This window comes from Apium graveolens, chromosome 9, assembly GCF_009905375.1.
Source record: "Apium graveolens cultivar Ventura chromosome 9, ASM990537v1, whole genome shotgun sequence".
NCBI classification, from domain to species: Eukaryota; Viridiplantae; Streptophyta; class Magnoliopsida; order Apiales; family Apiaceae; genus Apium; species Apium graveolens.
Window position 1 is genome coordinate 234475268 of NC_133655.1, and position 26015 is coordinate 234501282.

At 34.8% G+C, this 26015-nt stretch overlaps 3 protein-coding genes across 4 annotated transcripts; all 3 read right to left on the reverse strand.

Annotated features, from left to right (window-relative positions):
• Positions 1-2515: 2515 nt before the first annotated feature.
• LOC141684725 (pectinesterase-like) lies at positions 2516-4567 on the reverse strand. Its single transcript, XM_074489827.1, has 2 exons — positions 3457-4567; positions 2516-3370 (listed from the first exon to the last, which is right to left on the reverse strand). Exons 1-2 carry the CDS (start codon positions 4418-4420, stop codon positions 2679-2681), a joined length of 1656 nt encoding a protein of 551 aa, XP_074345928.1. The 5' UTR covers positions 4421-4567; the 3' UTR covers positions 2516-2678.
• A 1285-nt stretch (positions 4568-5852) lies between these two features.
• On the reverse strand, positions 5853-8108 carry LOC141683152 (pectinesterase/pectinesterase inhibitor-like). The gene is made up of 2 exons (XM_074487840.1): positions 6897-8108; positions 5853-6700 (listed from the first exon to the last, which is right to left on the reverse strand). The coding sequence occupies exons 1-2, from the start codon at positions 7897-7899 to the stop codon at positions 5967-5969; spliced, it is 1737 nt and encodes a 578-aa protein (XP_074343941.1). The 5' UTR covers positions 7900-8108; the 3' UTR covers positions 5853-5966.
• A 1863-nt stretch (positions 8109-9971) lies between these two features.
• Positions 9972-20518, reverse strand: LOC141683274 (sucrose synthase 2-like). 2 transcript variants are annotated; one of them, XM_074487971.1, is made up of 17 exons: positions 20339-20518; positions 18894-19058; positions 16920-17017; positions 16663-16792; positions 15105-15256; positions 14759-14951; positions 14433-14551; positions 14081-14297; positions 13391-13486; positions 13059-13232; positions 12846-12962; positions 12599-12765; positions 11999-12223; positions 11154-11475; positions 10835-11079; positions 10621-10759; positions 9972-10189 (listed from the first exon to the last, which is right to left on the reverse strand). In XM_074487971.1, exons 3-17 carry the CDS (start codon positions 17015-17017, stop codon positions 10154-10156), a joined length of 2430 nt encoding a protein of 809 aa, XP_074344072.1. In that variant the 5' UTR covers positions 18894-19058; positions 20339-20518; the 3' UTR covers positions 9972-10153. The 2 variants fall into 2 exon arrangements, with proteins under 2 accessions (XP_074344072.1, XP_074344071.1); XM_074487970.1 differs by having other exon boundaries at positions 16920-17519.
• Positions 20519-26015: the final 5497 nt, after the last annotated feature.

A 26015-nucleotide genomic window follows, 5' to 3' on the forward strand; every position in this document is an offset into this window, starting at 1 on the left:
AGCTAACGAGTGTTTATTCCAGAATTGGTGTTCCGATTTTTTTAAAATTATTTTTTGTAATTTTTGAAATATGTTAAACAAATATTTAAATTTTAAAATATTATCAAACACAAAAAAAGCAAAATCATCCCATAATGTATATTTTTTTCGCCATCATAAATATTTGTGCATGTGATGAATGTTATTCTTGTATATAAATATATATATATATTTATAATATATAATATTATTTAAAATTTTAAGTATTTTTTATTTCTTTTCATTTACTAAATACAACCGCTTGCAATCACTTTAATTATTTCAACTGATTTCGATTGAAATCATTTTTGTCATTTCAGTAAATTTAAACAAAAAGAGCGGGAAAAAATCCCGCCATTTGGTAAGGCTAGATTCGACCGCTAGCGGTTGAATTTAGGAGCGCAAAATAATTCAGTTGGCGGGAAAATTCCCTCCATTTTTTGCTGGAGATAAATTCAACCGCACAAAAAATCAGGTCGCATTTATTACTAAATTCGACCGTGGGTGGTTGTATTTAGTCGTGCCCAATAAATCAACCGGAATCGGTCGAATTTAGGCCGGTTGAATTTGTGCAGTTTAATTTAGCCTTATTTTTTTGTAGTGTTAACACATATGCAATAAATGATATTATATGTACTTAAAAGGATTAAATATTCTAAATATATTTCTCAATTTTTTTACCAAAATGAAGTGGTTAACCCATGTCTGATTTTGATTTGTGTGCGCATATAAATGAACGTTGGGTGCATATTATTATTAGAACGGTCTTTCTAATGTGTGCCCCCAAGGGCACACAATAAATACTAACTCCTATGAGTTTGGTGCATTTTGATTGGTGGAGTTGTTGTAAATGTAGGGGGTCCATCAATATTTATGATTAGATGACCAATCAAAATGCCCCAAACTCACGAGAGTTAGTGCTTATTGTGTGCACTTGGACACACATTAGAAAACCCGTTATTAGAAATGTTGTCAACTATTCACGTGACCCATCAAATTTGAGGAAAAATTTAGGTATCTAACATTTTCCAAAAATAAACATTACTTCTTCTGTTTACGTCAAGTTTTGTAGAATAAGCCGCGTACGTTAATGCTTAGACTTGCTTTGAATGAATAATTCCCTTAAACGTCTTATTCAATGTGTCATCACATGTACTACTAAAAATTAAAACATAATTTATGTATTTTTTGGTCTGTAAACATATTTTATGTTTAAGTCCACAAATAATACGAAAGTAGTAATTAATTGACAATATTGAAGATAAATTTGAATAGTTGCCAAGTTATTTGATGTATTGATCTTGATTATCGGATAAAAATGGCTAAATTTGCAATAACGAGCGACTGAGAAAAATAATATCAATAAACAACTGAAAGTGGTGTACATATCTAGTCACGTGTATGAATCTGGATCGTATAGATTGTATATGGCGGGAAATAGGGTTGTCAAAGAGTTTAATCTAGCTACTCGAACTCAACTCGTAAAATGTTTAAATTCGTCACGATAATAATCGAGTTGAGTTCGAACTACTAACAATTGAGCCGAGCTCGAACTACTGGGTCGAGTTCAAATTCGAGCTTTTTGAATTATTTACCGAGGCGATTTCTAGTCTCAAATTACTCGACTCGTAATGTTTGCGAGTCTTATCGAGTCTCTCTTATTTATGTTTTTTACTTTAAATATATAGCAATCAATCAATCAATCGTATCCGGTATCGCCTATGCAGTATCTAATGTCTGGGAAGGAAGGGTATATTGTAGGGAACCTTACCATCATTCCAAAAAATAAAGAGACTGTTTTCTCAAAAATTAGGTGTGTGCACAGATAAGTGTGTTTTAGATATAAAGTGATATACAATGATATATAAAAGTATATAAAATAAGCGGAACAACACATTGGCCCATAATTTTCTTCACATGGGACTTAAATATGCCGAATAAGCATTTTCCTTCTTAATTCTTAATGTAAACTCACACTTGTTGCCATATTCCAGATTTACTGGCAACCTTATCTCTCGATTAATATTAACACTTGTCACATAAATTAAGGATTCGTTTAATCACTTGTGGTATTTGGAATCAAAATCGGAACCGAGCTGGAACTTGAAAGAGGGCAAAAGACCTGACATTTATACAGTGAAATTATAATTATAAATATATTTATATATAAATATTAATTATTTTATTTATTTTTTATATATTTAATCGAATCAAACTCGAGCAGAGCCTATAATATTTCAAGTTTTTGTTAATATTTGGTGAAATCTATTAGAGCGTTCGAGCCGAAGTCGAACCTATCGAACCCTTTACGAACCGAGAGTCGAGTTTGAAATTAAAAGTTTGGTCGAATTCGAGTTCGAGCTCGAACCCGAATTTTTTTAATCGATCTTAAACATCAACTAGGTGACCGACCGCATCCAAACAACTAAAGTAGGTCACTCAGAGCAGTAAACTTGTAGTGAGGAATGCCGGAATGTATCTAATTGCCTAGGTTAAATGGTGTAAAAACGGTTTATATATATAACAAGCAAATTTGAGCTGCACAAAAACATGCAGCAAAAATAACACAATCAGGGAACTTACATACAATGATACAATACATATATACGTAGGAGACTACGGAGAAAAAACGTATGAAAATTTTCAGGATGATCTGTAATTTAGACTTTCATGAGTCCGTTCTCAATGGGGACGTTGGTACCTGGCACCCATTGATCACCTTGGATAAACTTAGCGGCAGTGAACTGCTGAATATCTGCATCATTCATATTCTTCACTATACCTTTCCAATTCACTCTCTTAGAGGTGTCGGATCCGGGACCCCGATTCTGATACTCAGCAAAATAGCAAGTAGCGAGACCAAAGTCACCTTGCCATGGTGCCCATCCTTCAGGATCAATAAGGCTGTCGATTGACGATTGCATGAAGATGGTTCTCGAGAATTCCTTCCACGGACGCCCCAAATACGACTTTGTGGCAGGCGTGAGTCCTGCCTCCCCGGTTATAGTGCAATTCTGAATAACATTTCCACCGGTTGAACGAGCCTCGGCCCTACCTTGTGCTGTCACCATGCACGCTTGGTTAGCCATCGGCTTTCTCACAACCATTTTACAATTCTGGAAAACTGAAGCGGAGTCACCAAATATGAAGTCAATGGTACCAGTGACTGTGCAGTCACGGTAATATTGTCGGTAGTTGTGATTGTAAAGGGTATCTTGATAACCGTCCATTTGGCATTGGAAGAATACGGCCCTGTCACCGGATACTCTAAGTGCCACGGCTTGATGTTTTTCAGCTCCTGCTGAGTTCTCAAACCCAATGTCTTTAGCCATGAACATGTCGCCATCCACACCTGCAGTACCAAAAAAAATGTTACTATTGACAACTTTTGTAAATGTTGCACTTTACAAAATTCTTGCTGAATAATTAACAACGCACTGAATGTTGCAGTTTGAAAGGTCTTGACTCCGTCGATGAAATTCTTGTTCCCTGTGACTTTGGTCTTGGTTGCACCTTCCCCAACCAAGACAACATTGTCTGTTTTCCTTGGAACATTAACAATCTCGTTATAAACACCAGCTTTCACTTGGATAACGAAGGGCTTGGTATTACCGACTGGCACCGTCTTGATGGCCTCCCCTATGGTCTTGAACTGTCCCGACCCGTCTTGAGCAACTACCGCATTTGGTGCACTAGCAGCTTGCAGGAGGTGCCTTTGGTGTGCAGATATCCAGTCAGGAATCTCATTATCTACGCTAGCGAGTCTACGTTGCCCAATAGATTTATACAACGAGTCAAATATTTTTGTGAGCTCGCTAACCATGGCAAGGGCATTGCTCGATAACTCATGAGACGGTCCTAACAAATCCTTCATTTTATCTGCAGCATCACCGGTTGTATTCTGGAAAGCATCAATGCAAGTGACTTGATAGTTCAACGCACCGCTAAGCCATGTCCTGAGATCCGCAACAAACTTTTTCACATTTTCAGCGTTAAGGTTACCAACCTTGTCCATTGATCTCTTAAAATCGTCAATGGAGGTTTCCAACAAATGCTTACAAAGTCCATATGCATCTTTGGTACTCGAGTCCTTGGCGGCATCTTGAAGAGTTTTGGATTTGGAAATGACTTCAGTAATTTCCTTCTCGGACGCCTCAAAGCCGGCCTTAATGAGTACTTTAGGATCCTCTGAGTTAGAAGAGGAAAGACTTTTGACACAGGCATCCTTAAAGTCAGTTGGTTGACATAAGGAATTTATAGCCTTGTTAGAGGTGTGTACCTCTCCGCCAGAACCTTTGTTATCATCGCCATTGTTTTTACTTACGACGACCACAGCGACCACCACTGCAACCAGAACTACGCAACTAAGTCCTATAGCAGTCATCTTATTCACCGTTCCCATGTTTATTTATTCAAAAAAAGAACTACCTAACTAAAGCTTGAAACAAATACTAATTAAGAGCGGCTAATCTAATTTTGTTTTATTTATATCCCGGAGCTAGGGGTATGTCTTTATTGAATGTCTTTAAATACCCCTTCCGTCTCTTGTTCAAAATGGAAGGGAAGCTCATATATATAATGGTAATGGAAGAGATGGAGACGCCAATAAGAGAGACCATTGATTCTGTTGTTAGAGAATGTGAGGTTTAAGCATTTACATGGAAGGTGCGGTTATAAATTTTGAAGGTTACAGTTAGTTTTTCCTATTTTAAGAAAATATCTCTAATTCTAGACCGACAAATACTTTCGTTTCTCCTTAATTTGCTCTGTCATGGCCTATGGGAAAATTAATGTGTTAAATTATCCTCTGTTTCGTTCAGAAGAAAACTAAATCCTATGTTTTCAGGTACCCCGAGTTCTCCCCTGTAAAAAAGGACCTTCATTCATTGTTTCTCTTTTGTTGATGGCATGTTCCGGCTTGTGTTATAATGTAGTATAACAACTTGTTTTAACTAATCGGACAGATGGATTGTTTATCATCATACAAAATTAGTTACTAATCATTCATCTATACATTTCTGAGTTCAACTCTAGTTTAATCTAGTTCAACATTCTAACTAAATGAGTTCAAGGAAGACATGCATATACCCTGTCGAAAGCACTGCTATTATGATTATATATAGATGAAACCTCTAGGTTTTTTTTATCGAAAGCACTGCCGATTCATCCTATAATTTTTAAACTTGAACTGTTAGAAAATTGGACTCAATTTAGAGTTTAAGGATTCTTTTTCAGAAAACAGCCTTGATAGCCAGCTTATATAGCTTAAGTAGCTGGTGCAATTTATGACATTTGGCAGCAAAGAAATTTGAGGAAGCACAATGTTCCTGAAGCAAAAACTGCATCTCAGACTATCCTCTGCTCAGATATAATCTCCGTGAAACGTTGCATATCTAGGTTATTTGAGGAAGACGATTCAAAGGGACCCTTTCATCATCTCAGAACTTTTTAAGTTTTGTTGCATTGTGCAACATGAAGTTACAGTAGATTAGCCTAGTTTAGCTTAGCTTGTTAAGCCCTTGTTTAAAGAATATGGAGCTAGAGCTTGTTCTTCCACTTGATCTCGAATTCTGCTTCTGTTTTGCTTCATAGAGAAACTATTTTGAAAGAAAAATTTGTATATAAATAGATTAGTCATGCACTTGAAAACTGAGGACCAGATGTATATGCAAACTTAAATAAGTCACTGTATTAGTCTTTGTTTTCTCAGTATAGTTTCTGTTTATAAATATCACTGGCTGGCCGAGAGGGAAAATGTAGTAGTGCAAAAAATTTAAACTAAATTTAATGAACTTAAGTGACGCGCATAATTTGCACTATAATGGCCAATCATAGAAAGCATTTCATAATTTTATCATCAATTCAGCATTAAAAAATAATTTCCTACGACATGGCGGCATATCTTCCTATGTACAAAGGATAAAGATACAGCATTCAGACAGTTGTTATCAGCTGCTGGTTGCTGGGGAAGACGCTGGAGCGGTGGTGGTGGTGGTGGAAGGCACGCTATAGGGAATACCGGTAGAAGGAATCCAGTCATCCCCCTTGAGGAAAACTGTTGGACCATAGCTGGTAGCTTCAGCAGGTGTAATTGTCTTAATACTAGGCCATTTCACCCTTTTAGAAACACTTGCACCAGGGCCTTTGTTTCTGTATTCCACAATGTATGCTGTCATATTATTCGGATTTTTCTCTTCCCAAATTTGCCATCCCAATGGATTAATAATAGAATCGATGAAAGAATCCATAATAACCATTTTTGAGAAGGTTTTCCAAGGGCGGCCCAAGAATGTTTGGATCGTAGGATTACCAACTACATCAGCTTCTGCAGTGATAGTACAGTTTTGTATTACAATTGCTGTAATGTCATCAACAAACTCCCGACCTTGGGCTACCATTACATTGTCCTGGCCAAGGGCTGGTTTTCTGGCAATTAACTTGCAATTTTGTAAGACGACGACCGAGTCTCCAAATATGAAATCAATAGTGCCTGTGATGGTGCAGTCACGATAGAATTGGCGGTAATCGTGAGTGTACAGAGTGTCTTGGTTACCATCCATACGGCAGTTGTAGAATATTGATTTATCTGCTGCTACGTGAAGGGCCACTGCTGGACCTTCATCTGCAGCTGCTGTGTTCTCGAATGAAATGCCCTTTGCTATGAAGTTAAATCCACTTATTCCTGTATACATGTAAACACCAAGAGTGAGTTCAGACTTAAATGACGATTCTGGTAATTGAAAAACTACACTCTTACAAGTTGCCTCTCGATGAACAGTGTCAGATCACAGAACAAAAAAGATGGACAATGTGCTTATTTTATTTATTTATCTGGCAACAAATTGCGGTTTTTGATATATAGAGCAATTGTGACTTACCAACAGTTGCAGAATCCAATGTATGAAAACCTTTCTTCTCAGATCTATCACCGGTGATCTTAGTTTTTTTGGGGCCATCACCAACCAACATTACATTAGACATGAACTTTTCAATTCTAACGATCTCTTTATATTCACCAGCCTTAATGTATATGATAAACATGTTCTGATTATCTCTAGGAATCATTTTTATAGCTTCATCAATAGTTTTAACTTTCCCCGAACCATCTTGAGCCACAATCACGTTAGCCATGTGTTTGGCCTTGTCACCTTTAAGGAGTTCTTTGTTGTTACCCTTCACCCAAGCAGGAAATTGGCCAGGCCCCAGGAACTGTAAAAGTTTTCGCGTAGGCTTTGTACCGGTTACCTGAAGATCTGCCAACTCACGTGATAATTGATCAATCATATTGAAACCGTTAATGGTGAGCTCTCGAGATAGCCTCAAAAGTGCCTTCATTTTTTCCCCTGCATCTCCACTTGTTTTCTGGAAAGCATCCAGACAAGTCCCTTGAACTGTACTGGCAGCAGATAACCATACTTTGAGATCAAAAAGATATTCATCCACATTATTTGAATCAATATTGAAATCATCCATTTTACTAAAAGATCTCTTTAAATCATCAATAGCTGACTGGAGAACATTCTGGCACACTTTATAAGCACCAGATGTTTTCGGATCCTTCTCTGCTGCATGTAAAATAACTGATTTGTCGATGGAGTCCCGGAGATGTTGCACTGCATATTCAAACCCGGCCTTAACCAACTCTTTGGGATCCGTGGTATTGTATGCCGCAGGACGCAGAACTTGAACACAAGTGTCCTTGTATTGTGTAGGCGCGCAAACTGATTCTACAGCCTTTTGCGATTCAGCAATTTTGGTTTTTCGAGCCTCTTCTTTATTCTTGTTTGTGTATTGAACAGTTCCCACCACTGCTCCAATAATCAAGCCTACAAGGAGGATTGAGCTGAGAGTAACAACAGCAACTTTTTTGTTGAGAGCCATTGTTCTTCTCACAAATTGAATGGAGAAGAAAATGGCAGAAACAATGTGGAAGAACCCCCCAGGTGAATGCTAATTTAAATTTTATGCCGCCAAGGCCATCTTTCGCCGGATATCAGCGGCGAAAATGATCGAGAAACAATTAACAAAGTTTGCATGATACAGATATATATGAGAAATATGAGGTCAAGGGAGGTTCAGAAATGTTTCTATCTATAGTAATCTATGTAACCAACCCTCCTCTAGACCATGCATACTTGGAAACTCTACTTTTGGTTCCTGGTAGTACAGTTCTGAAAGTTTATTGATGGAGTATTATTTTTGTAGATGAGGCTGAAATATAGCTAACAGTGTCATGCTATTTTTGCATAATTCCACATCCATGCAATGCACGTAAATTTTCATGGCGCGAATTACGTATAGCCTAAATAGCTAAACGAGAGGCTTAATTTCTCCACAATCTGAGCGTAAAGCTACTTTGACAGAAGACAGTTTGCCTGCACCAACTGTAGACCGCGGTTGTAACTTATATAAGTTTGAAGATAAGTTATAACTTCATTTTTTCACTTTGAAGTTATCCAAGCAAGTACCTGGTCATGCCACGGTTCCTGAGAAATTGTACCTTAAGATCAATTATAAAATCTTGTAATAACACCCCCGGACATTTGTAAAGGCACCACCAGGAAGCCTTATTTAAAGGTTGTTTCCAGCACTAAAACATGACATTGATCATTGGTTGGGACATAAAAATTGTTAGGCTATATAAGAAGATGATCAGAAAAGAAGTCACAACTCATTGCCTAAACTAGCTGCACGCAAGCACAGAATCAGTTGAAAAACATAACTGAGTGCACGCACAGACCATCATATCTGGGTTCCATTGTCAATTTTCCTTCTGACACCTATTTGTGATCCATAATGTCTGGCTTCCATTGTCAATTTTTACTCTGTCATGTATTTGTGATCCTAAATATGCGTAGGTGGTCCAAGATGTCCAGTAGGTTGCCAAAAAATTGCGAAAAAATCATCAAACATTTCTAAGCCAACTCTTATCACGACTGGTTTTCATCTTTTGAATAAATCGCACTTGAGGTTTTTGACCCATGCAACTAGTAGGCTTCAATTACGAAATAATCATCAAACATTTATAAGCCAGCTCTTATCACGAGTGCCTTCCATCTTTTGGCTAAACCGCACTTGAGGTTTTGACCCAACCGGTAGGTTTCAATAGAAAACCGTCTTAGCTGCAGATAACTCCAACAGATTAGCTATATGTGATCCTAAACTAAAATTTAAGAAATGTTGCAGAAATTTGAGCTCGCTCTAACAATATGCTAGTTAGTTCTTAAAAATTTAAGTATCCTACTCTCATAACTTATAAATAAGGATTCACTAGTGATTTCTTATCTTATTTTTATTAATAAAAAATTCATTTCTATCTAATTCTCCATTTTAAATGCATAACTAGAGTTTAAATATAATAATAAAATATTAATAGAATACACTTATAAGTAATGTTGTTGGAGTTGAACTATAATAAAATATCCTAAAACAATAGGATCTATTTTAATAATAATATTTTTGAGGGAAATGTTAGAACTCCATTAGAGTTGCTCTGACACCGTCCAAAAGTATGAAATAAGCTAAAGTAAATTTATAGGATTTCGTATATGACGAATGTTGAAATCCGATTTTTGTTGAAACAAATTACATCGGACACGAATTCGGCCCTTAATCAGCCATGCTCTTAAACGTAAGAGACAATCTCTCAGTACAAAGATTACAAAACAATAGGTTATTGACTATCCACATTTTTTTTGCAACCACAAGTGACTCGGTATACATTTCCCAGTCCCAACGTCATTTACAACCATGGGAATGCTCTTACAACCCTATATCAGCTCAAATAAAATCAACCAGACCTTCAATTATCGTTACCTCGGATTAGTTTCAAGTGCTATATTTTACAGGCATAAACTGACCGTATTCACAGTAGGTTATAACACTAAAGAAAATGCATCAGATAAATTGTCCACACTACACAATAAACATCGAATTAGATGTAGCTGTTGACATAAAACTTGAAAAGTTTGACCACTTAATTCATTCATCTCATAGGACGACCGAGACAACTGCATAACAAAGTTCATACACATTTATTGTTGGAAAGTTACGGCAACATTATTCATTCATCCATAGAAAAGCTAAGAGAACTATGATTTGAGACCAAAATGCAGACACATAACAGTTGTAAGCTTTACTCCTCATCCACAGCCAGAGGAATAATCTTCACCTGAAATACCAAGATGTAAAATGAGAAATTATGTGATATTTGTTTACAAGTTACAGCCAGAAAAAACTTGTACTTTCATTCGAGTGCTTCTCAATGCACTGAAGACTTAAACATAAAATATTGTATGTGTAAAGATATTAAAGTAAGCCTTATATGGAATGGAATGACATGTACATTTTCCTTGTTTCATTTGAGTCAATTACTTTAAGTTTGTAATTTAACTACACAACTAATACTGGCATCACCATATATAACTTCATATTCATTTTTTATAACTTCCAAGTTACTGTATATATAACAATTTATATATCCAAATGAAATATAACTTTAAAATTGATATAATTTTTTAAAATAATTCAAACCAGACTTTTAATTTCGAAGATTTGTGACTGCTTAACTAATTAATACTAAGAACGCTTAGGGGTACTAACCTGATCTCGATACTTTGTAAGGTAAAGCATCTCCATATATCGTCGAGTCTGACGCCTGTCAAGCTTTGATACATGTTTCCAGAAGCCATAAACCCCAGCTAAAGACAGAAGCCTCCTTGAGTAAATCTCCCAAGTGTACCTATGCAAATAGTTTAGATAATAGTCAAAATATGTAAACAAATTTGTTTGACCACATTCGTAATAAGCCTCATACTTTTCATGGATGCGGGCAAGTGCTCTGTCAGATATTTGTTTCCAGTAGCTCTGATCACTTTGGGTTCGCTCGAAAAAGTTGGCTAAAATGTCTGTAACCTGCTCAGGGTGATAGGGATCAATGTGGAATCCAGAAATTCCATTCTCAATAATTTCAGCTGGACCGCCATGGCAGGTAGCAAATGTAGGGAGACCGCAAGTCATTGCCTCCACAACTGTGAGCCCAAAAGCTTCATAGAAAGCAGGCTGAAAAGAATGTGTGCGATCAGATAATGAGACCTTTACTATAGAAGGCATGCAAAGTACTAAATGATAATTACCTGAACAAAGACACCTTTTGTATCTGCAATGTAACGGTAAAGTTCACCATTACGAGCACGATTCATCTGTGCAGTTATCCATCGAAAATGTCCATTTAAGTTGTACATGTTCATTAGACTATGCATCTTCTCAATCTCAGCAATTTCTTCTCTATCCTTTGATTGTTTTAAATCAATGTAGCCACCAACTACAACGAGATTTGCAAGATCTCTTAGCCTGGTATCTTTACTATAACACTCAACTAGCCCAGTCAGGTTTTTCACTTTATCAAATCTTGCCATGGAAAATATTATGGGTTTTGATGGATCATTCAGCATACCACTGCATTTAAAATAGACCAAAGGTCAGCCAATTGACCACTGCAACAAGTAACCTTCATAGTTACATTCCTCAAAACCATCCATACTATGGGAATTGGGAAGTTGTAAATGGCAGTATGTTTCAATTATATAAGTATTACTTCTTAGTATAAATTGTATTAAAAATAATTACTCTATTAATAAATCCAAAAAAACTAGCATAAAAGTCACCAACAGAAAAGAATAAAGAGAAATTTTGAAATCATATGTGTAAAGTGTCCGCAAAGCATCGAGCTCAACATAACTTCCATGAAAGCCACAACTTGGGAATACTTCTGGCCCCAGACCCAGAGAACAATGATAAATTTACAATATAGTCTTATACAGGAATCATATTTTGAAAAGTGCACACCCACACCTTGTGTTTTAAAATTAAAATCAGCAATAACCAGGACTAAGTGAATGTTTATAAGATGCAACAATATGGGTGAAAAATTTCAAAGCTACATTTAACATGTAAAAACATACAGAAATGAGAAACTCACATGTGTTCATTGTTCTGCTCTGGATCATATAACAGTTCTTTAATCGCACCATGTAACGCAGTAAGTCTCATCTCCTTTACTGCGTATGAAAAGTAAATGCTCATATCTGCTCCAGGAGAGACAATATTGAACTTGGGATCAAACACATCAATGCCATGAACTACGCGATACAGCCCAGGGAGAGTGAAACCTGTGTGGCTCTCATACTGTCCAACGCTGTTCTTGCTGAAACAACGGAAAAATGTTGACACATGTATCTTCATAGATTCTTCACAACACTATATTTTCATAAGTTAAAAAGGTGAAAATTGAAGAGTTTTAATGATTTTTTTATGAGCTTGTTAACTCAGCTTCAACACACAATGACATGAGTTTATTATGTGGAAGTTCTATGCAATAAACATTAGTAAGAAATACTATTGAAACAGAGTATAAAAACAGGAAAATACGAGAATTACATTCTAGTGAAAGTACTTATGATTGGAAGATTGTACCTGTTATAATGAGGATATTCTATAAGACTATAAGAGAGGAGACGATTATTGTAGTAAGTTATCGAAAGAATTGAAGAAATTCCTTTCCATGAGTTGAGCTGTGTACCTGCCAGCAATCTCCTGGTATGTGCTGGTGATAATGAAATCTGCATAGTTCATAGCAATGATATCAGCGGTAAACTGGCTCGAGAAATGGTACTTGTCTTCATAATTTCTCCAGTACAAGTCAGAATCTGGATATTTTGTTTTTTCCAACGCATGAGCGATGTTGCACTGCACAAGTTGACATTTTGAGCCTTAACTAATACATTAAAGTAAAATGGAGACGACAGAGTTTAAAATCTAACAAAAACCTGAGTGACACCAAGTTTATTAGCTAACAGGGAAGCAACAAGATTCCCATCACTATAGTTGCCAATGATGAGGTCTGGAACACCCTGCAACTCTGCCGCAACTTCATTCGATACATCCTAAGAAAATATAACTCATATTAAATAAATGCTCAAAAGATGTGAAAAAGGTCCTCTGGAAGTAAAAACGAAGAAAATTAAATGGAAAATTTGTACCTCAGCAAAGGTCTCCAAATAAGGCCACACATCAAACCTAGAAATCCACTTTCGAAGAATGCGTTTCTCAGTCCTGAAAGGCACGCGGAGAATTTGTGTGTGCTCTGTTCCGCTGACTCTTTCTAGTCGCTGGTTGCATGTTGTTCCTTTTGCATCAGGTATCAATCGCGTAACCTTACACCGTCCAACCAGAGAACCATTAGAAAAAGAAATTGGTAAGGGAATATCTTTAAAAAAATTACCATGAAAAATACTAAGACGGCTAAAGAACAAGTAGCATTGTTGGCATAAGACAGGCAAGCTGCAAGCATGAACAATAGTAGCATACTTACAACAAGTATTTTGGGTTTAACATTTAGTCCTTGCTCCTTTATTCTAAGCAGCATCTCATTCTCCAAGGCACGCATTTGATCAAGTATGTAGACAACCTTAATCCATAAAGATACAAATTTAATTGGTAGGGAATAGATATTTATACTACACAACTCTACACTAAATTCTTCATTATTAAAAATTTGTACAAAGGCATAAAGTTGTCATTCACACATCTATAACCTCCATTAATAAGCGAAACCCCTTTATAACGGTACTTCAGTACCAAATTTGGTTCCGCCTTTTTTGGTTTCACCCCTACATTCCTATTTCAGGTTCTATTATAATGGCAATTCTTTTATTCCAACCTTTTTAATTTGACCTCTAGATTCCCATTTCACGTACAATTCTATATTACCGTTTAGTGATATAATTAAATTGTTGAAATCCTATTATAATTGCAATTCTTTTGTTATAACCTACCGAGTTGCAAAAATAATATGATTCTATCATTTTATTAGGTATTTATTTGACATTCTTTATTTTGAATTTTTCATTATGTAATAATGATGTCGATGTAATTGTTCATTATTGTAAAAGAAATTATATAATATATATTAATTGAATAATTATCTTTGGAGCTTCGCACGGTTATCATCTGGTATATGTAATTGCAAAATCTAATTAGTAGTTTTACAAGAACACACTACCTGTCCACCAGTGTCAGGCAAACCCAATACATTTGCTTGGCCAAAATATCCATGTGGAGAGAGAATCACAACGTTAAAGACCATAGGAATCATCCCGAGAAATTTCTCCAACGTAGCTGCATCAGGAGCCTGAAGGATGTCCAGAAGTAGATGGATGGATTCAGAAACTCGGCGTGCTGTGTTACCCCAGCCTTTCTCGAAGCCCATGCCTTGGAGTCTTCATTCAAAGTGATCAAAATATAATTACATCAGATGGAGAATATACCATGATGTAAGAATGATTTACAAGCCAAACATATATATTACTTCTTTTTGGAGAGGAACTACTATATAAAGCTTCATGGTCACTTACGCATATTCAAACTCAGAACATGGTGCGTCTGGTTGAAACTTAGAAAGAAATTCCTCTGCCCTAGCCAAAGCTAGTTGAAGTCCAGATATAGATTGTACTCTGTCATTCAGCATCATTACCTAGAAAACATCATATACAATGTGTTAACATTTTCTCTTCAATTTTTTGCAAATATCTAAATGAAATACCTTATTGTTTTAACAGTTACTTTTATTAGGAGGCTTGGATCTATGGATTAGAGAATCTGCGTAATTTCATGATGAAAATTAACCAAGTCATAACAGATAACAAATGACTGTTAAAATCTGCTATTTAAGTTGACATACATGTCCGTCATGTTTGTGTGCACGGAGAAACTCAACTAGAGGTTCCATATTCTCTTTATTGCGGAACATAACAGAAGATAGGTGACGGTTGAGATACTGAACCCCGCTGCCAATAGAAGATGATCGCGATGGTCGAGGAAGTGTTGCATTGAATGGCTCGAAATCAAGCTCAAGCACTAAGTTCTTCTTGTACCTGTGATGAAGCCTTTATTAGCTCAGTTAAGTTACGGCGAGGAAAAACTAGATATTCACTGCAACCTTTATTAACATATCCTTGGTTTCAAATAAGAGCATGTGAGCAAAATTTTAAAAATGATGAAGTATAAGAAAAGGTGAGGTAGCTTACTCCCCGTTGACAAGTTCTTCCTTGAAGCAAAGATATTCGGAAACACTTAGATGCTCAACACTCAGTTCATGCACATTTACGCGAATATATTCCCAAATGCCAGGCCTTGGACGAATTGCAATGGCAACATAAGGAGGTATAACAATAGCTTCCTACAAGACAAAAGCATAATAGTATACTTAAGAACGTAGCAACTTATAGAATGCTTAAGAATGTAGCAAGTTATTGGATAAGTTGACCAGAAATCCGATCAAGACATATAAAAGTAAATACATATATATATATATATTAAGCTTCATCATTATGTAAGATACATATATCGTTCTCATAGCAGTGAAATGCAAAAAAAGGGCAGCATAATAGCTTGAAACTAATAACTTGTATATGTTTGATATATTTATGTCATTTAGTTTTTTATCAGTTTTATAATCCATAGTTTTGTTGGAAACATAAGAGTTTGAACCAAGAACTTTGATAGGTAATTTAAAAAGTTTATACAAAACCGGCCCCTACAAATCTAAATTTATAACGGGGGACCATCAGTTCAGTTCTAATTTAAATTTACCAATACAAAATATGAACTTTTTTAATGTTTTTCTTTGGATGTGTCTACACTATACTAAAATAGGACACTTGTCGTTCTCTCAATTAATTAATCTACATTTAATTTTAATTTAGTTGACATGCTAACATTAATGACACAACATTAATGACACTCTTCTCTCTCATCCCACTAATTTTCTCTTTTCCTTATTTTTCAATTTTGTAACCTTCTTTCAACATTTTTTTGAAAAAAAAATCTATTAAATCTAAATTCTACCTTATATATATTTTATATACCTAATGACCCTCACTACTTAAAATTAAGCAACATACAAACTATCCATGTATCTATTTTGTACAAAATATATATTATACATACCAACTACCAAGTGATAATCCTTACCTAAAATTGAACACATTACAATTATTAATTTATCTATTTTAATACAAAAAATACAAAATATTTAACAATAATTATTTCAATATAACCGGGCAGATGCCCGGGAACTAATCTAGTTGCTTACTAGATCCACCCCTGGTTATAGATTCTAATATATTTCGCTAAAAGTTTAGGAAACAGAGGTGCACTGATATATAATCTAGACTGAATATGGAAATAAGACATATCAAGTCAGTTTGTGATGAAGAGATCATAGATAATTTACTCAAGGTTAAATGAGTTGAAAGAAAATATTAGAGAGTACATTCCAATATCTACTCATTTGTGATCCTAATACAGTGAACTAGTATCAACAAGTGATGTTTGTACTTCAATGTTTATTTTAATTCTGGAAAAGGTTTGTTGCAGATATTTAAATGCTCACACACACATGCCTAAACTAAAATTGATTGTCAAAATTATTTTTACCATGAGGTACAAGCATAAGAATCACTCCAAAATTATTATTTGAGAAATTGAGCTAGCTCCAATATGAGTTGAAGCAAGCTCAAGATGAAATGGTGAATTTCGGAGGGCGGATGTGATTTAATTTCACTCCAGGCAGTTGAGCATTACCTGTGAACATCTTAAAATTTGGATGAAGGGGCCATCTTTGAGCTTATTGACTCCATCTTCACCTATAACACTGTCCAGATCATCTATCAGGTCATGAGATTGTAATATCCCCTTTCCATGAGCTACATATCTTTCACATGGACAAACAAAACAAGATTTTAGATACAAAAATAAAAATTAGCACTCAACAACCAACTGTAAGAAATACATTCCAATTCATTAATAAAGACAAGGAAAAAAAAGCAGAGAGTAGTTACCTGGTGAAGAGATTGACAAGTTCATTCCGGTGAGCAGATAGGGTATGTTCAACCCTGTCACGCATGCTCAGTGGCCCATTAATCAAAGAGTGCGGCATCTTCAAATTTAAATGTATTCAACTTCTATATATTCTAGCGAGGAATTGATTCATAAAATGTAAAGGTGACTGATATATGTGTGTGTGTATGGGGGTATATATATAGGACAAGGTGGTGAAGGAGATAACCATTGGGGGGTGGAGGTTGGTGAAAAAATCCAAAAATTGTTTGAGGTGTCAAGCTGCATGCATGGCACCTTTACAATTCCGTACTCATTTGGGATTGCTACAACTTCATAATTATCACTAGAAACTAGACATTTATAATCATCATGTTTTAACTCATCTTTCACTTTGTCAGCTTCATTCCTACTACTGGTAATAACAATGGTTGGCAGCTTCCAAAAATATTAATATCTGGGCTTCGCATGGCATCTTTTTTATCATGCAAATGCAATGCTTTGCACACCCCCCATTAATCTTTTCTTTCTAAACAACCTTCTTTTGGAAAATTGTGCATGCTGTGCCGTGCCTATACTTCTTTCATAATGATAAGGATGAACTGAAATAGGTGCGAGGACTGAATAAAATTAGAAAAGTGAGAAATTCCAGACAATGTATGAGGTGTTAATCTCCATGCATGGCATCTCTACATTTTTGTAGTCATTCAAGATTAATAATTATAACCAGAAAAGAGATCTATCTATCACATTTTAAGAAAGGTATACAATAGGTCTCAGAGATCTATCTATCACATTTTAAGAAAGGTATACAATAGGTCTCGGGTTCGAGTCTTGGCAAATACAGAAAAAAACATAATATACAAAAATCTAATTTTCAAAAATATACAGATTGCATAATAAATGAGTAATAGAATAATGATAAATATAGTTGATGCACATAGTTTAAGACCTCGGATACCTCTCCTAAGGTTACATTAGTTTTACATATAAAAGTTAAGGCTATATTTGAATTTATAAAATACACATGTGAATTAATATAGGAAGCATATGATCTCAGACGGGATACATGTAAAACTTAAATCATTGCTAGCCCAATTTTTCACGCGCACACAAAACACAAAACAGATGCAGATTGATTTTCATTTTGCCCGTTAAGAGTAGCTCACAAACAACTTAGTTGGCTTCAAATCTTCTCGTGGCCAACTTCCTGAGGTATTCACCAAAGGATTACCTAAACAAAGATTCAGAGAACTCCGAAACAAGTTGAGCATCAACGATGAGATGCTCTACTTGAGGGGGGTATCCACATAACTTTGACAAGTCCTAAATTTTAAGAACATGCATATAGTATTCTCTTTTGGCTAATTTCATCTCTTTCTAGCAAACAAAGGACAGTCATGGAAAATTTTAAACATCACTTGCACCGGATTACTTTTACGGATAATACCTTGTCACTTCCTCGCACAGGACTAGTCAATGTTCTCGAACTGCCCAACCTCAAGTTACTTGTATATTTTTATGAAGCGGCCATACCAACAGCATTTTTTATGCAGTGGTCAGGAAAATGCAAGCACGCAGCTTACCAAGTAAGCTTTAACTCAACAGTTGTTTTTTTTTGTTTTTTAATAACTAATCTTCCAAGACAACGGCAATCCTCATAGTCTACTCAGACTTTCGTTAATAATCGAAACTTAAAAACTCTTACTACTCCACTGTCATCATAATACAATGCTTTACAACTTTAAATTCTTTAAAGGCATATATTCGTTGTGCAACAAAAAATGTCATATATACATAAAATACAAAAATTGTTAAAATACATATTGCCATAATAATTTAATAATACCAGCAATGAAACACGACACAAATAGTAGTAACCTTCTTTGGTCTCTATATAAGTGTAACTTGCTTTATACAATAAAGTTAATACTGAATTAAAGATATAGATAAAGCACCACCGTTTATTCCTTTACCTGAGCAGAAAGACTAGTTCGTTCCTTTACTTCATCAATAAGATGGCAATATTGTAAATCATAAACTATTCAACTGATTATGCTCGACCCTGCAATCATTCCAAAAAAGGTATCTGCCAACTCCCAAGTCCTAAAACTTGTATCGTCCTTTAACCCACTGTCCACCTGCATAAGCATATATGTTATTCTACAGGTTTCTGGTGATGAACCTGTTGGACAACTATCCAAGAACAATGCAGATTATCAGGACAATGTTCATCGAGTTGTTAGGATTAAAATGTAATCGAGTTTGACTGGGTATTCATCTCCTGTCTTTACTCAAACAAACCTTATCATTTCAACTCGTTTGAATCATTTTAACTTATCTAACGAACTGTTTTTAACAAGAATTATCCTTCTGATTTTCAAACAATCTTACTTAACAAATTCTATCTAATTAAGTTTAAAAATCTCAAAGCCGTTAGACTTGTGTGTATAAATACACATCGCGTTTTTCAGATTGAAACTAATGCTCACATAACTTCCTATCTATCTATCTGAAAAGCAGTTTCTTATTCCTTTTATTCTTGAATATCCAGTTGAATAAAAAACATAGATTAAGTTGTAATACACATCATTTCTATTACTCAATTGCCGGGTTGTGGCAAGTAGACTAGAATAGAAATTCTCAAGGCCAAGGTAGTCAGTGGACTAGTGTAGCAGGTTTGCTAGGTGACATTAATGTCAAGGGAAAGGGTTCTTTCAAGTGGCCATCTATTTGTAATCAAGAACGTTTGTAAGTTGTTTATTATTGGATTATAATAGACTCTCTATGCTAGTTGGCATGGGGACTTGGATGTAGGCCATAGATTAAGTTTAGGAGCCGAACCAAGCTAAAATTCTTGGTGTTCTGCATTTGTTTTATTTCTTTATGTTGCCTTAAATTGTTCTAAAATTTATATTCTGCAATATATTGAGATTGTTCCATTTGCATAAGAGTCGGTCTCTTTCGATAATTAAGACAGACTCATTTAATTTGATTACGCATATCGAATTTCATTATACAATAGTATAATCTCATCAATCAACAATTCCAAGCAAAAACAGAAAGTTACAATTATGCTCATCTATCAACCAACCAAATCCTCTTTGTACATAATAGAAATTTGCAGTATACACACATTAATTCATAATATTACCAGATCACAAATATTACAATTAATGATCATTTTGTAATCTAGATCATAACAATCCTATGAAGGTATTATGTATGATGTACATAAAATTACACTATATGATTATATATAATAATCGGAATAAACAACCGAGTATCACTGATAATCCGATATAGAACACTGGTAGTATAAAGTATAAGCAGCTAAAGATGCACAATTAGGGATAAGAAATAAAAAATGATAGAACCCTAGATTATTATTTTTTATTTAAAAATAAAGTTTAGAACAAACCACAACAGTAAGCATTGTATTAGAAGGTTGAAACACATCTCTATCCACCCTCGCAATTTTCCCGCCACAATATACAATATATCGCTCTTCTTTGTTGGTTAAACATACTCCTAACCCCAATGGCCCATTTGAAAACAAACTGGTCATGCAATTGGTAATCGCCCTAGAATCTCCGATCACTTTAGCTAAAATGATTAGCCAAATTATCAGCCAAATTATCATTATCTATAATTTTATTATCTATAATTTTGTTGAACCTGCAAGTACATGTTCTTTAATGGGTATATTCAAAAATATTATTTTTACCTTCAAATACATATTTTGAATGATAAAATAAATTTATTTAATACTTAATCTAATAAAAGTGTAAATAAAATATAAATGTAATGAAAAATGTTGAATATAATTACAATTTAATAAATATTAAAACTCAAAATATATAACACATTTAAATATGAAAAAATAATGAATAAAATCTATTATATATTATAAAATATATAGTTCCATTATATTTTATCATATTGGATTTATTACTATTTTTATAAATATGCAATTGTATGTCAAAATAATTAATAAATTTAGTTAATAAGAAAATAATATTTTTATACTTAATATTATATAAGCTAAAAATATTAAATATAAAATAAGAATTTTTATTTATATATATTAAATGTAATATAAATATAAATATGTATGTATGTATAGTTATATGTTTAAATATGTTAGAAAGGACGAGATGTGATCTGAATATTTTAGCTAATGAATAGAGGATCAACAAATATAGAAGATGTGATAATTATTGCTAGCAGGTCTCATGGTTGCAGTGACATTATTTTTACATAATATGTAAATATGTATATTATGGTGACACTAGACATTTTAGCTAACATGGTTGGGCTTACTCTTATTATCACAATTTGGAAAAAAAAATGCTCAAAATTTTACACGCACTTAAATATAACTTTTTTTATCACTCAAAAATATATTTTTTATATGCGTTTTTAAGAAACACATTATATTTTACGTTTTTATCAATTTTAAAATATTATTTTTCAAAAAAGGAATTTATAAAAAAAATAAATTTTGAAAACACATTTCGATGATGTGTTTACCATATAAACGCATATATATTATTCAACTTTCGACACATGTTTAAATTGCGTTAACAAAAATTTAAAGCCCCGTTCAAAGGCCCAACATGGAAAATAGTTGTTTCTGAAAAATAAGATAAACGCATTATTTATGAGTCCCTATATTTTCTATTTTTGTATGTTTTAACTTTAAATAGAATATAACAGTTAAGTGCTACAATAGGTTTGGGTCTCGCACTGGTTGCGAGTTATTTATGTCTTATCCGTGTTACAAGTTTATTCATCTAGTTTCTCATTTGTAGTTGAAATTAATAATCAATGACAACAAAATCAGACGATTTAAAAGAACTCTATGCGAGGTTATCACTGGAGGAAGAGGATGATGGATGAGTTATAGTCGGAAAAGAGGACGTGAGTATAACAAAAAAGTATGTATTGATATGAAGGTTTCTTACGGAGAAGAACATTAATTTTAATGTGATGTAAAATGTGATTGCTTCACTAATGGCGTCTGAAGGAAGGAATGGTGATTCATGATATAGGAGGGCAAAGGAATGGTGATTCATGATATAGGAGGGCAAAGATATTTGTTCGTGTTTTACCATCCATTGGATATGCAGAAAGTTACGGAGGAGACTCGTGGACGTTCGAACAAAGACTATTGATTACTCTTCAGTTTACAGGAGGGGGAAGATTCGCATACAGTTTGTTGAATTATATGGATATCTGGGTTCAACTGTACGATATTCCAAATGGTTGTTTCTCGGAGAAGATAATACAAGGTACTAGTAATTAGGGGTGTACAGACGAACCGCTCAGCCGCATCCAACCGCTCAACCGCTCGCAACCGAAACGCATTTTGCGGATATTCGCGAAAAGCGGGTTGGTTGTGGATTTAAATTTTAAAAACCGCTAATTCACGGTTTGGATGCGATTTTAAATTCTTGAAAATTGCAAAATCGCAACTGCAACCACAACTCGCAACATATATTTATAATAAAATATATTTCCAAAAAAGTAGTAAATTTCATATAAATTAATAAGTATACACATTTATTAACTAATCTTAGGTTAATGTTAAGACTTCGTTCATACGATTCACAATCATTATAAGATATATAACCAAACAAATGTAAAATATAATCAACATGTAATTTTTTTTATCCTTTTCTTTTTTCTTTTCTCTCGCCTCCATATTTTTTTATATTTTTAATATCCTTGCTCCACACGGAGCATTAGTTTGTATTTAATTTTTGAATGTAAATTTATCACGTAACTTAAACTTGAATTTATTAATATTCCGAATTTATTTTTTTGTAAATTATTAATTATTTTAAAATAAGTGGTTGAATCGCAAACCGATCCGTAATAACCGCAAATTCGCAAGCGCAATTGACGTGGTTAAACGCAACCGCAAATGCGGTTGCGGATGACAATTTGCGGTTGCGGATGACAATTTTCTAAAACCGCTCTTCGCGGTTTGGTTCGACTTTTACTCCAAACCGCAATTGATGTTGGTAAGGTAATTAAGACAAATACTGTAAATCTCAATGGGATGTGGAAGGCGTATGCACGGGTAGAGATGCACAAAAGGCCCACCGGGCCGGGTTTTGACCGAGCCTTAAAAAGCCCAGGCTTTGACCGGGTCGGGCTTTTCGGGCTTTGACTTTGACCGGGCCGGGCTTTCCGAAAATGTCAGAGCCCGTTTGGGCCCTCGACGTGGGCCTAACCAGGATTTTTTCGGGCCGGATCGGATCGAGCCGGGCTTTTTCTAATTTAAATCGGATCGAGTTTTATTAGAGATTCCAAAAATTACATATGTTAGCAACTAGATCATCGTAACAATGTATTAGTTTACATGGAATATTTTATGAAAACATTACTCCTCCATCCCTCCCAATTGTTATCGTTTCTGGGAGAGTGCCCGACACGCATTTTAAGATGAAGAGAAAGTATAGTTCTTTAACTTTTTTAAAAAAAAAATATTTTTCTGAATAAAAGTTTAAACAATCTATTTTTATTCAGAAAAAGAAAATTTATAAAAAAAGTTAAGAACTATACTTTCTATTCATCTTAAAATGCGTGTCGGACACTCTCCTAAAAACGATAACAATTAGAAGGGACTGAGGGAGTACTTCGGTGAAAACATTTATGTTCGGTAAAAAATAAATATGTTTATAGAATAATATGTTTTATCATTATTATCCACATATATATAGTGTACTTACTATACCTTCTTTCATTATTTATGCAATGAAGTATATAATTAATATTATTAATCACAAATATATAAATACATCTGTGTTTAAAGTATTATTTATATTTATAGCAAAAGTGAATTCATAAATATGTAAGAAAATATATTAGAATAACCAGATTTTAACCGGGTTTTTCGGACTTTTAATCGGGTCGGGCCTGACCGAAACCTGGCCTTTTAACCAGGCCGGGCCGGGCTTTGCCTAAAAATATAGGGCACGTCGAGGCCCTAAGCCTGGGCCGGGACCGGGCCGGGCTTTGACCGGGCCGGGCTTGACCGGGCTTTCACCGGATCGGGCCGGGCCAGATTTTTCGGGCCCAGGCTTTTTATGCATCTCTATGCACGGGTCAAGTTACGATGGATGTTATGAAACCTCTTAAAAGAAAGATGAAACTGAAGCGGGAAAGCGGAGATTGGAATTGGGTCAATTTTAAGTATGAGAGACTTAGCACTTTCTGTTTCGTCTGCGGTATTATGGGGCACTCAGAACGGGATTGTGGGATAGTATATGCACACCCTGATAAGGAAATCGGTAGAGCATATGGTTCATGGTTGAGAGCATCAGCAAGAGGTGGGAAAAATCCGAATATATGGTCAAAATGGCTGAGAAAAGGGATGGACGGAAATGCAACACGGAAGGTACCGGAGATGAGTTCTCAGACAGCAATAATATGAGAGATATTCATGGAGATTGATGGCATAATTCGTAATGTTTCAGGAGAACATGGGGAATTAGTTTTGTTCAGCGAGATAAGGGGAATAAATTAGTAAAGTATGATATTTTAAATCAGTCGGAGGATAACGAGGGAGAAAATACTGGAACAAAAGATATGATTGTTGTTGATTCAAAACGTAAACGTATAGAAAGGGAGGGAATAACAGAGGAAATTCAAAATAAAAATACACATGGGCTTAACTTAATTGGTGGGCTAAAAAACGGATTGGAGGCGGATCCTGTGGTGCAGGCCCGCCTAGGAAAATGAGTCTGTTAGCTTGGAATTATCGTGGGCTGGGCAACTCATGTACAATTCGTTTCCTTAAAGATATTGTCCATCGTATGAAACCTAGCTTTATTTTTTTTCAAAAAATTTTAGTAATGAAAAGACGGTTGAAGATATCTGTAGGCAGTTGAGTTATACGGGATGTTGGGTTGTTGAGTCTCAAAGGCATAGGGGAGAACTGGCGTTAATTTGGAAGAATGAAGGGAGCTGTTTGATTCAAGATGGGGGTAGCCACTTTATAGACTTTGAGGTAGAGAATGAGCATGTGGGTAGGTGGTGATATACGGGATTTTATGGGTGTCTGGAGCGTGATAGGCGTAGGGAGTAATGGGAACTTAAGTGTAACTTGGCAACACGCTCAGTTCTTGCATGGTGCATGATGGGGGATTTTAACGATTTAATGTCTGAGGACAAAAATGAGGAGGACAATTGCAACCACATAATATATTAACGGGTTTCACATATACGGTTAATGAGTGTAATCTGGTAGACTTGGGGTTTGAAGGTGAGAAGTATACATGGGAAAAATCAAGAGGAAAGCATAATTGGTTCCAAGAGCGGCTAGACAGAGGCTTGGTGAACCAAGATTGGAAGGATATGTTTCCAACTGCTGTAGTACAAGTGATCAAAGTGTTAGTGTTTGCGCCCTAGAGACAACACTATTATGTTTATATTATAAAACATTTGGATTATTAATTATGATTCTATGGATTATTCTTTAGTAATTAATTATATCTTTATTTTCTGCGATAAAATGTTAGATTAATAAATATCCTTGAAATATGATATGTAAATCTATATCTCCAATTACGTGACTTATAAATGAGATTATGAGAATAGTATTGATATTCCTAAAGGTCCCTAGTCAAGTATTATTGTTAAGGGATGATAATAAATACGTTGAGACTAGTGTGTTTATTGACTGATGATCACATCTCATTGATCATAGGTATGGTGATATTAAAAGTCAAAACACAGGCACATGTATTAAATACAGGTGTTGATATTAAAAGTTAATCTCACAGTGATAATGATGTATTGGTCCTTAGACCTGAAGTCATTATATTTCTATATGAGAATTTATATACTTTGATACTATTGAAAGTTATCCTTGACCGGGTAATAATAAAAGTAGACATTGGGTATATTATGAATCGTATGAGAAATATGAATGATCTATATGGGATTTAGCCCTCATATATTAAAGGAATGATATTATTGGCCTCTTGATTGAGTAAGACTGTAAAATGCTTGGTCGTGCTCAAATACTGATTTGTTTAATAGTTTACTCATTGATCAAGGAATGAAATGATTAATTGTTAACAGAG

Excerpts from the sequence above, each read along its gene's own strand:
- LOC141684725 (XM_074489827.1), bottom strand. The coding sequence starts at position 4,420 with ATGGGAACGGTGAATAAGATGACTGCTATAGGACTTAGTTGCGTAGTT. Across the intron at positions 3,371-3,456 it reads CTTTCAAACTGCAACATTCA|GTGTGGATGGCGACATGTTC; the intron begins GTGCGTTGTTAA and ends TTGGTACTGCAG.
- LOC141683152 (XM_074487840.1), bottom strand. The coding sequence starts at position 7,899 with ATGGCTCTCAACAAAAAAGTTGCTGTTGTTACTCTCAGCTCAATCCTC. Across the intron at positions 6,701-6,896 it reads ATTGGATTCTGCAACTGTTG|GAATAAGTGGATTTAACTTC; the intron begins GTAAGTCACAAT and ends ACATGTATACAG.
- LOC141683274 (XM_074487971.1), bottom strand. The coding sequence starts at position 17,017 with ATGCCGCACTCTTTGATTAATGGGCCACTGAGCATGCGTGACAGGGTT. Across the intron at positions 12,766-12,845 it reads ATAAACTTGGTGTCACTCAG|TGCAACATCGCTCATGCGTT; the intron begins GTTTTTGTTAGA and ends CAACTTGTGCAG. Across the intron at positions 10,760-10,834 it reads CTTGCCCGCATCCATGAAAA|GTACACTTGGGAGATTTACT; the intron begins GTATGAGGCTTA and ends CTATTTGCATAG.